General features: G+C 39.4%; 1 protein-coding gene across 1 annotated transcript in view; it reads left to right on the forward strand.

Annotated features, from left to right (window-relative positions):
- The window catches only part of dnah5 (dynein, axonemal, heavy chain 5), a 172738-nt gene that overhangs the window by 76672 nt on the left and 83922 nt on the right, over nt 1-12144 (forward strand). The window contains exons 45-49 of the mRNA XM_052143760.1: nt 4626-4830; nt 5874-6016; nt 6997-7131; nt 8835-8957; nt 11226-11439. Of these exons, the coding sequence (XP_051999720.1) occupies nt 4626-4830; nt 5874-6016; nt 6997-7131; nt 8835-8957; nt 11226-11439 (820 nt within the window). The remainder of the gene's footprint in view (nt 1-4625; nt 4831-5873; nt 6017-6996; nt 7132-8834; nt 8958-11225; nt 11440-12144) is intronic.

Below are 12144 nucleotides of genomic sequence, written 5' to 3' on the forward strand. Positions count from 1 at the left end.
GGACATTGTACCATGTTAATACCATGGCTTTTTGTTCATGTACCATTGTAGTAACATGGTATTATTCAAAGCAGCATGTACATACATGTACATTCATATTTTAATCATTCAGTCCATTGTATCAAAGTACCGGTACCATCTGATCCCATCACTTTACTACAGTTAAGTCAACATATTTTCTGTAATGGTTTTTAACCATTAAACATTAATATTTTCACAAACCAGTTTAAACATCAAAAGCTTTTATCATTAAAAAGCATGGCTATGGTGCAGAGATCAATGCACATGGTATCTATTAACTTAGCCATACTGCTCATACATGTGATGCAGGTTCAAGTCCAAGAGTGTGTCCTATTCCATTCACTTTTTTTCATTCCCAATCATTTTCTGTCACTCTCCACTATATCTACAGTACCTAATAAAAAGACAGAAACCTGAAAATAAGAGTAAAAACCACCTAGCAACTAATTAATTTACCTTATCAACCCTGTCTCCCACAGAACCGCCCATATCTACTCTGGCCTGCAAGCTAACACCATTTCACCACATTTCACGCAGAGTGATTTGACCAATCTTGACAGCGCTTATTAAACACCAGTCATTAAACAGAAATACTGAAAGCTCATTTACCATTCATAGCTAAATATTCCCTGTTGCATTCGAAGGAAATCAAATATGTAGGCAGATTATGATAGAATGTGATATAAGTAGAATAAACCCAAATCAATAAAGAAGTGTGAATATACTGATTTTTTTGACAGTTTTACTCAATGCTTGTCTCTTTGACATTCAATGCTGCTCTTCTGCTTATCTGAAATCCATGAATATGATAAGGGTAAATTGTCCCCAGTAAATGTCACACTTTATCTCCCACATTGTCATTCGTAAAGCATTTAGTTGTGAGATACACACATTATACAGCCCTATTGTCCTCATGCTATCATTCTATTAAAATCCCAGTCCATTTTAACATGAGCTGAATATGGATTACATGGTCTGTAAAAAAGACCTGTAACCTTTCAAAAGCAATGTGTACTTGATGTAATTCATTTTACACTTTGTGTATTGAGAACTAATAATGCATCCTGCAAAATATTATGTGATTGAAACATTTCAGTGAAGGGCCATAATGTAGAAAACGTGTAAATATAATGAACGTCATGGTTACTGTTGTAACCTCCATTCCCTGAGGGAAGGAACGAGACATTGTGTTGAATGAAATGACACAAGGGAGGTGCTGTCGCGAGAAGCGTGAGATCCGAGGACCAGGCCCGGGTGGGCCAATAAGGGGCCACCAGGATGACCTGTTCCTCATCCTCCCTGATCTTGCACAGCACCGGTGCAAGAAGGCTGACTGGGGGAAATGCTTACTTGTGCCGCCCCCAGGGCTAGCTGTGTGCCAGCGCATCTGTCCTGAGAGGAGCTACTGTCAGGGAGTACCAGAGCGGGCAGTGGGAGTTGTCTTTGGAGGCAAAGAGATCTATCTGTGTCTTGCCAAATTGGTCCCAAATCAGCTGGACCATCTGGAGAGTGGAGCCTCCACTCTCTGCTGGGGGAAACCTACCAGGACCGCGTGTCTGCCATCATGTTGCGGTTGCCAGGGATGTGAGTGGCACGCAGCGACCTGAGTCGCAGCTGACTCCAAAGGAGGAGATGGCGGGCGAGTCGTGACATATGACGAGAGCGCACACCGACTTGCCGATTTATGTACACTATCATCGCGGTGCTGTCTGAACGGATCAAGACGTGCTTGTCCCGGATTAGAGGGAGAAACCTCCGTAAGGCAAGAGATACAGCCAGCAACTCTAGGCAGTTGATGTGCCAAACGCTGCCGGGGTCCTGTCCAGAAGCCAGCGGCAGCGTACCCATTGCACTCGTGCCCCAACCCTGTCAAGAGGCGTCTGTGGTCACCACGACACGTCTGGACACCTGCTGCAAGGGGACTACGGTCCGCAGAAAGCAGAGGTCTGTCCAAGGGTTGAAAGTCTGATGGCAAGAAAGGGTGATTGTCAGACGGTATGTGCCGTGGTGCCATGCCCATCTTGGGACTCGAGTCTGTACCCAGTGCTGAAGTGGTCTCATATGCATCAACCCGAGCGGTGCGGCCATGGCTGAGGATGCCATATGCCCCAGGAGCCTCTGGAATTATTTTAGAGGAACCGCTGTGCCGGGCTCGAAGAGAGCGAGGCACCTGAGCACTGACTGAGCATGCTCGTTGGTGAGATGCGCTGTCATTGAGACTGAGTCTAACTCCATGCCGAGAAAAGAGACAGCTCTGAACCGGGATGAGCTTGCTTTTCCCAGTTGACCTGAAACCCTAGACGGCTGAGGTGCCTGAGCACCTGGTCCCTGTGAGTGCATAGTAACTCTCGAGAGTGAGCCAGGATGAGCCAGTCGTCGAGGTAGTTGAGTATGTGGATGCGCACTTCCCATAGCAGGGCAAGAGCTGCCTCAGCAATCTTCGTGAAGACGCGAGGGGACAGGGACAGGCCGAAGGGGAGGACCTTGTACTGCAAACCGTAAGAAGGGTTGGTGTCAAGGCAGAATGGAGACATGGAAGTACGTGTCCTTCAGGTCTACCGCCACAAACCAATCTAGCTGTTGAACGCAGGTAAGAATCTGTTTCTGTGTGAGCAGTTTGAACAGGAGTCTATGTAAAGCCCGGTTGAGAACTCGCAGGTCCAAGATTGGTCGCAACCCGCTGCCTTTTTTGGGTACGATGAAGTAAGGGCTATAGAAATCCTTCTCCATCTTGGCTGGAGGGACGAGCTCTATCGCATCCTTGAGGAGCAGGGTCGTGATCTCTGCTCATAAGGCACTGGCTTTCTTGCCTTTCACGTAAGTGGAGCGAATACCGCTGAAATGAGGCGGGAGCCGGATTAACTGAATCGCGTAGCCGAGTCGGATGGTCCTGGCCAGCCAGCGCGACGGATTGGGAAGTGAAAGTGAAAGCCACGCATTCAAACTCCGCGCGAGGGGCACTAACGGGACGATTGCTTTTGACGTACCGGGCGGGGCTTTGCGGTGGGGGAGAGCAGGTTCCAGTCCAAGCCCATGCCCATGCTCACGGCAGCCCGGGCAAGCATGTTGGCCATCTGCACGTCCGCATCGGGAGTCGAGTCTTCCGCGTCGGACGCCTGGACGCTCTCCGGTTCAGAGGTACGTGTCTCAGGAAGATCCCTTGTGTCACTTCATTCGACACAACGTCGACTGAGTGACAGAAGGGGAATTGGATGTTATAGAATATTTACATCTCATGCTGTAGTTGCAAAACAAAAGCATTGATCCTAAATGACTGCCCTGGGAATATACTTAATTCAATTTTGCTACTGTACCATTATAACTTTTATATGTAAATGTGAGCTGTAGTATGTGCTGATAGTTCTGACACCCTAAAGGCCCAGGTATACTTCGTTTAAGTGCGTTCTATGCATGTGCATTACAACTTCTTTGTGACACTCTACTAGTACAGTCAATGGCCAGCGCATGCACAGATGATGTGCACAGATAAGGACCGCGTGCGCGAGTCAAGAAGATGTAGGCGGCGTGTGGTCAAGCCATGCGGCTGTGCTGATGACTCAATTTGTTGTCACACATTCATAATGACCATTTTTTGTAGCTAAGTTTCAATGTATGGACTGAAGCTTTGTGTGCGGAAATTTAGTTATAGAAAGGTTATAAAACGCCAAAATGGGATTGAAAATGGTTAACACTTTTCTGAAGTGGTTTGAATAATATTTTAATTTGTTACTTTCAAAACTACCTTGCGGTTTCAAAAGTGTTTGCCCAAGTTGAAAATGTTTACCCTATTGTAACTATTGTACCTATATTTACAAGATATCACTATAACCTCAAAAGAGCAAAATAGCCACTGTGACTCTTTTATTAATAAAATACTAGTGGTTTAGAGTACACAGACAAAAACACTGTAAACTTTGTCTCATGTCTGGGAGTGACAGCGTGTCACTGGGAGCACTATGTGTGTGCATTCCTTTTTGCCATTCAGATCTATACTATCTTTTCTGAAGTGTCAATAAACCTGTTCTTCAGCACAGTTCAAGTTTGTATTAGAAATATTTGCTCTGCAAACTCTATGCAGGCTTTGGATTTTCTAGACACCATTATTTTCACGATGATTGATCTGCTGGTTAGTCCAGCTATGAAGTTATTCAGTCACAGGACTTTTTTTTGAAGTGCATCTTGTATTCCTAATAAATTCAATAGGAGTTTATTCGATAAATGTGTTTTCATCATAGTTTATGTGCATTTCTTCTTATAGAATAAAAAATTATCCACCTGAAGTGAGCATATACGTGTAAAAATACATATATGGAAACCCAGCTGGTGGCGCATGGTTAAGAGTTTCTAGACTACTTGCATTGCAATATTTGTGAAACAAACTTTAAATCTAAGCCTTAAACTCTGTTCAAACGACCCAAATCTAAGATCAGCATGTTTTGAACAAAGTTAAAATGGACCAACAAAGGTCCATTTTTTATTTTTATTTTTGGTGTATTCAATAATGTATAATTTCTGTTCTCTAAGTTTATGAACACAAGAACAGTTTTTTTTAGCCCTGTGAGCTTGAGCAGATCTTTGATGATGTATTTGATGATGTAACTCAGGAGCAGGGAGGAGAGCTCTCTCAAGAGCACATGGAGCGTCTGTATGTCTTTGCTCTGATGTGGAGTGTGGGAGCCCTCCTGGAACTGGATGATCGAATTAAGTTGGAGAGCTGGCTCCGTCAGCATGAAAACATCCACTTGGACCTTCCCGACATCCCGGCCCACAGCGAGGACACTATGTTTGACTATTACATCACTAATGATGGTATCTAACACTCTCTTTTTGTTTTCATTATTTTGATACAACAATCTAGAAATGTCTACCTCTATTGATCTTTGTCTAAAATTGCTAATCCCCAAATGTATAAATTAAGCAATTTTCAGATAACTTTTCCAATTGGTAAATGGCAGGTAGAATCCTTGGATATGTTAAGTAACAGTAACCGTAGCTTGTTCCTCTGAACAAGAGCGTGCTGGTAAAATACTCTCTCTCTCTCTCTCTCTCTCTATGTCAGGACAAGTCATCCATTTGTAGACAGTGTCCCTCTTTGTGCCTTGCAAACCGACAAGGTGCTCAACCAAATTAAGTGTGGCACCTTGCACTCATAATAATAATAATAAAATCATTATTCACAAACCCATTGGAAGCTTCACAATGCTCAAAAAGAGCATAACCAAAAGAATCAAACAATACAAACTAAAAGCAATAGATGTAAATAGGGAAAAAAGATTATCAGGGTGACAATATAAAACAAGAAAGACGATATTGGCAGGATACAAATTATCGGGTTTGGGGGTCTAAACCCCCTAATTACCCACCACCCCAAAAAAATATAACATAAATCAAAAATTCAAGTACATATTTGTTGAAGTCTGATTTATGGCAAACTGTACTGCCACAGACAAATTGGAGACTCAAGACTTTTTCTTTTAATGTGAGTTTTGATTGCAAGGAGTGTTGATAAAATATTTGGTGTACCACAATGTAAGTAATTCCAGGCTGAATTATGTTATAGATTGTTTTTACAGCTTGAGCTTGAAGCAAAATAACTTAGACCCAAAAGTTTACAAGTTCAGGGTCATTTTTATATATTCACATTATTTGTCTTTAAAAAAATCTCTTTTGGGAGCTTTGTCATATACTCTGGTGCACTTTGCAATTCAAATATTTTCTTTTAATTGGCTTTGTTCATGCCTAAACAAGATAACTTCCCCACTACTTGCATTTTCATACAAACTCTTCACCTGTCAGTCAGAGCTCAGCCTAATAACACTGTTTAATTATGGAATTTTAATGTGTTTTTGCAGGTCAATGGATTCACTGGAATACCAGAGTGGAAGAGTACATCTACCCATCTGACTCAACGCCAGATTACAGCTCCATACTGGTGCCCAATGTTGATAATGTTCGCACTGACTTCCTTATTCAGACCATTGCAAAGCAGGGCAAGGTGAGTCTATTAATTAAATTGAATAAAAATAAAGTATTTTGGTTTTAAAGGTCTCCCAAAAGTGAAAATTCTGTACTTATTTACTCAGCATCATGTAAACTTTTTTTTCTTCTATGGAACACAGAAGGAGAAATGTTGTCATGCTGTTATGCACAAAAAATGACAAAAAGCACCAAACAATTATTACAAAGAAGTCCATATTCCAAGTCTTCTAAAGCCATATGATAGCTGTTCTGAGGAACAGAACCAAATTTAAGTTGTAATTCACAAAAAATCTGCTGTTGCTCTCAAATACAAAATGCCATTAGAAGTGCTGCGTTAGGTATGACATCATGATGTTTGGTCACGAGAATGCACCACTTTTATTGTTCATATAAATGTAATACTACATTTTAAGATGTTTGGCAGAAGATTATCAGTGAATAACATTTGAAAAACTTGGACAATATAGCATGGGTGGTATGGACTACTTTTATGAGGCTTTATGGTGCTTTCTTTTTGTCATTTTGAGACTTGTCTGCCCAAGTCCTTGTTCATTTTCAGGAAATGTATGTAGAAAAGAGCGGCCGGTACATTCTTTAACGTGTTTCCGGTGGAACAACATGAGAGTGAATAAATGATGACAGAATTGTAATTTATTATTATTATTTATTACAAGCTTTATTCAGAAACCTCTGCTTTCTATGTCTTTCTGTGAATTAGACTCCAATTGCTGGTTATATGCTAAAACCCTTTGCATATGTCTCAAAAGACTTTTGCTCTTTGCAAAGTACTCAGCAGTGTTGTCTAGTGTCACTTCTCAACAATGACACCTGCAGCGCTTCCTTATTGATTTCACTGAGTGAGGCTTGTTTAAAATGGACAACTACTTTGTTTGTCATCAAGACTTTTCCTGTGTGGCCAGAACTATGATTAGCTGTGCACAAGGACAGATGGCCACCCTCTCTGGAGTCTACTTGTGTTTTCTTCATGTTTTTCAGGCTGTGCTTTTGATAGGAGAGCAGGGCACTGCCAAAACTGTCATCATCAAAGGCTATTTGTCAAAATATGACCCAGAGTCCCACACTGCCAAGAGCCTCAATTTCTCCTCCGCCACCACACCTTTAATGTTTCAGGTACCGGAAGACTGCCTTTCCCTCATTCCTCTTTTTCTTTTCCCATTTATTGGGTCAATCCTAGCAAATACTGTTATGGTATTGAGTAAAATCTTTTAGCCTTTTATGATTATGAAATCTGCATGTATAATACATTAAACATTCCTTATTAATGTGTTATAATGCATTTATAATGATAAATAATTGCAACCATGGTTATAAAACATTGTAATAATTAGAAACAATAATTATATATTTACAGAGTATTTAAAAAACATGGTTTCATGCATTATATGTAAGGGATATTTTACAGTTAGCCAGTCATAATATCAAAATAAGCATAATGTCGTATATTGTATCATCCTCATTAGTGTTTTTTTTTTTTTTTTTTGAGACAATATCCAGTTGACTGTATATTATTCTGCTTTACATGCCTACTTAGAAAATAAAAACATAAATGCAAATGAAATATTGATTTATGTTATATAAAAAGAGACCACACAGTTATAATAGTGACATTAAACTAGCTATTTAAAAAACTGGTTGCCTGGGACAACAGAGAGTTATACAGGTTGCACTCATTACAAAAATATTTGACCACAGAAGGCTGAAATTGACTAATCACAATCAAGTATTCTAGTGAGCCTTGTCATAAAATCTGGATTCATGTTATCATGTGTTATAATGGATTTTAGTATTTAAAACTTAAACAAACTATAGTCAAATATTACAATGCATGATGACTTATGTTACACTTAGCTTATTCATGGAAAAATATAACAGAAGAAAATGTCAGTAAGGCATTCTTAATACCGTAAATGAATATTCTTGGTTTAATACAAGTTAAGATAAATCAATAGCATTTGATACAATGCTGATTACCACAAAACATAATTTCAACTCGTACCCCCTTTTCTTTAAAAAAATAAATAAAATAGAGGTTACAGTGAGGCACTTACAATGGAAGTGAATGGAACCAATTTTTGGAGGGATTAAATGCAGAAATTTGAAGCTCATAATTTACTAAAAGCACTAACTAGTATACTAGTACACTAGTATTATTTTAACTGTTTTAAGTAAATCATTATTTTTACAGTCATTTAAGGGTTTTAGAGTTTGTTGACATTACATCATCATGGCAATACATTTAGAAAATTGTCTGTAACTTTGAACAGAATTGGTTAGTAAGTGAATTTAGCATTTTGTGGCTATACTTTTGAAATAGCGAGTATTTTAACATTTATAGATTGGCCCCTTTAACCTCCATTGTAAGTGTCTAACTGTAACCCAGATTTGTGCTTTTTTATAGAAAGGAGGGACAAGTCAAAATTATTTTTGTGGTAATCAATATTATGCCACAAATGCCATCGAGCTTAACTTGTATTGAACCTGGAAAATTATTTTAATATTGCAGTCAGCACCTTTATAATGTAGTTTATATACACAGCTTAATTGAAAGTGTCACCATTTGACCAAATCTATAGGGCAAATGTTACACCAATCGACCCACAAGGAACTGAATGCATGCTGCATCAGTTCTCAGGTTCAGGTGTGAAAGGGTTATTTATTCTGGCTAATGTTTTCATCATACTTGGTGCTTCGTTATTGACTATTGCATTTTTGTTTCGAATCTCTTCTGTGCTTTGTCATTTATGGGTTGCTGTTGGATGTGTTTGTAAGAAATCCGCATGTCCGTGATTATTTCGGTGTTTTTGACTTTACAGCGCTCCGTGGAGAGTTATGTCGATAAGCGAATGGGAACCACTTACGGCCCTCCAGCAGGGAAGAAAATGTCCATCTTTATTGATGACATCAACATGCCTGTGATCAATGAGTGGGGTGATCAGGTAAGAAATAGCAGGCATTTTTGCTGCATAAATAGTTTGTTTTGTTTAGGTGCAAAATAGAGTTGAGGTACTCAAGTTTGGACTTGTCATAGACTCAAGCCTTTGAGACTTTCAAGCCTTTCATAGTACAGCCGAGTCCATGGCATTAGAAAAAAAAGTGCATCTCTGTCTGCATGCATCTGTAGCACCCCCAAAGTCATAACCAGAATTTGTTTCACCATGTTGAGCAAACACACACATGCGCACACGCACAGACACACTCATCAGTCAACCAATATTCTTGAATGGTACTAGGGAGAATAATGTATAACATATACAGTGGAAAGAATTACCTGCATTTACTGTATGTATAAATTTGTCTTAAAATCTGGTTTGATCTTCATCTTCAGGTTACTATAAAGACCAAACACAATAATTTTGAACTAATACACAAAGAGTACTGTACTGTTCTTGTACATATTGAAAACATAATTGAAACATTCACAGTGTAGGTTGGAAAAAAATATGTGAACTCCAAGGCTAATGACATCAACAAAAGCTAATTAGAGTCAAGAATTGGAAAACCTGGCATCCAATTAATGAAACAATATTACTTCGACTTATAAAAAGTACTCAAACATTTTGAGTTTGCTTTTTACAAGATACAAAAAAAGAGATCTTGGAAGACATACGATCATGAATTGTTGCTTTGTATAAAGCTGGAAAGGGTTACAAAGTTATCCCAAAGAGCTTAGATATTCCTCGGTTCACAGTTAGACAAATTGTGTATAAATGGAAACAATTTAGTACTGTGGCTACTCTAACTAGAAGTGGCCGTCCAGCCAAGATGACTCAAAGGGCACACCGCAGAATGCTCAATGAGGATAAAAAAACCCTCGATTGAAAGTTAAGACTTGAAGTAATCATTGGAACTGGTTAACATCTTTGTTCATGAATCTACTACACAGAAACATTAAACATTCATGATGTCCATGGCAGGACACCAAAAAGGAAGCCATTGCTTTCCAACAAAACCATTGCTGAATGCCTGAAGTTTGCCAAAGACCACCTTGACACTGCACAACACTACTAGGAAAATGTTTTGTTGACTGATAACAATAAGACTGAATTGTTTTGGAAGAACACACAGCACTACATATGGCGTAAAAAGGGCATGAAAACATCATCCCAACGGGGAAGTACGCTGGAGGGAGCATCATGATTTGGGGCTGCTTTGCTGCTTCGGGGCCTGGAATGCTTGCCATCATCGAGGGAAAAATGAATTCCCAAGTTTATAAAGATATCTTACAGGATAATGTTAGGGTGACTGTGTGCCAGCTGAAGCTCATTAGAAGTTGGGAGATGCAGCAGGACAATGAACCTAAACATCTAAGCAATTCAGCTACGGAATGGTTTCCAGAAAAGGAAATCCACCTTTTGGAGTGGCCCAGTCAGAGCCCAGACTTTAATGCCATGAAATGACCTGAAGAGAGGGGTGCATATCAGGCAACCTAAGAATTTGGCTGAGCTGAATCAGTTCTGTAAGGAAGAATGGCCCAAAATTCCTTCTATACATTGTGCAGGTCTAATTTGCAGATACCAAAAACACTTGGTTGAGGTTATTGCTGCCAAAGGAGGATCAACCAGTTATTAAATCAACTTTTTCAGAAGCACTGTGAATGTTTAATGGGATGTGTTCAATAAAGACATGAAAGCTTATTATTGTTTGTGTGTTGTTAGCTTAAGCACATTGTGTTTGCATATACCTGTGATCTTGATAAGATCTCATTTTATGACCAATTAATGCAGAACACCAGCTAATTCCAAAGGGTTCATGTACTTTCTCTTGCCACTGTATTACCTAGTGTATGACTGCCGACGTCTACTGAATGACAAAGACATGAATATAGTTAACATAGTATAAAATAAAATCTGGTTATCAGATGGTTATCAGATTCAAATTCACTCAGCATATTATGGACCCTGTCTTGAGTCCGACTCAGCCCCTGTTGGATGCAGAATTGACTTGGACTGGCCAAAGGTGAACTCGAACCCTACACTACAGACAGAGTCCAAAATTAACCCTTTTGCCACCCCTGCCAATGGCGAGTAAATTGAGAAAACTCAGTGGCTATAAATATTTCCACCACCACCCTCACACACGACACACACACACACACACACACACACACACACACACACACACACACACACACACACACACACAAACACCCCAAAGCTTTAATCTCTGAACCCAAAGTTCACAGAATCCATTTCTTCTCTTCAAAGGTCACCAATGAAATAGTTCGGCAGTTGATGGAACAGAATGGCTTCTATAACTTGGAGAAACCAGGAGAGTTCACCAACATTGTGGATATCCAGTTCTTGGCGGCCATGATCCATCCTGGAGGGGGCCGGAATGACATCCCCCAAAGACTGAAGAGACAGTTCTCCATTTTCAACTGTACTCTTCCCTCCAATTCCTCCATAGACAAGATCTTTGGTCAGTATTGTAAACTGCAATTTGCAACACAGTTAAAATCAATAGCTTTAAGACTAGCGATCAAAAGACCTACAGATCTACAGTATATGTATTGTTAGTTTGAGGCAAAATGGTTACCTCTGTGTTTGCATTTCCCCCAAAATTGTGACTTGGAATTTCATTCCAAATCCAAATATGTCCTAAATTTCTTATATCTTCTAACTGTACTCCAAATGAGACAGAAATATTATTCTTATTCTAAAAATGGTCTTATTCAGGGTATTTTAATATTTTCTCCTTTGTATAAACTCTATACCTTCAGAACTCATTAGGGTGATTCTCATGAAACCTGTTAAATAAATGTTCTGGTCATTTTTAACCACAAATGATCCCAGATAAAACAAATTTGAAATTCTAATTTGCATGAAGAAAACAAATGTTTTCTATGATGATTCTCATTACCGTAACACATAAAAAAAAAAGATTTATACAATGAGTTTTTCACTGAAAATCAACAAACATGAAGGCAATACCAAGTGAGCACTACTATTGTTATGATTCAGACGAGGACAGACGAGGAGTGAGGATCTAAATGCAGTTCTTTAATGAAGGTGAAAAAGGTGAACAGGATAACTAAAAATAACTAAACAATACAGGGAAAAAACAAAACATCCACAAGGGGAAAACAAAGTATAAACATGAGAAACATCCACGGAGAACACAGGC

Source organism: Xyrauchen texanus, chromosome 15 (assembly GCF_025860055.1).
Source record: "Xyrauchen texanus isolate HMW12.3.18 chromosome 15, RBS_HiC_50CHRs, whole genome shotgun sequence".
In the NCBI taxonomy this organism is placed as follows: Eukaryota; Metazoa; Chordata; class Actinopteri; order Cypriniformes; family Catostomidae; genus Xyrauchen; species Xyrauchen texanus.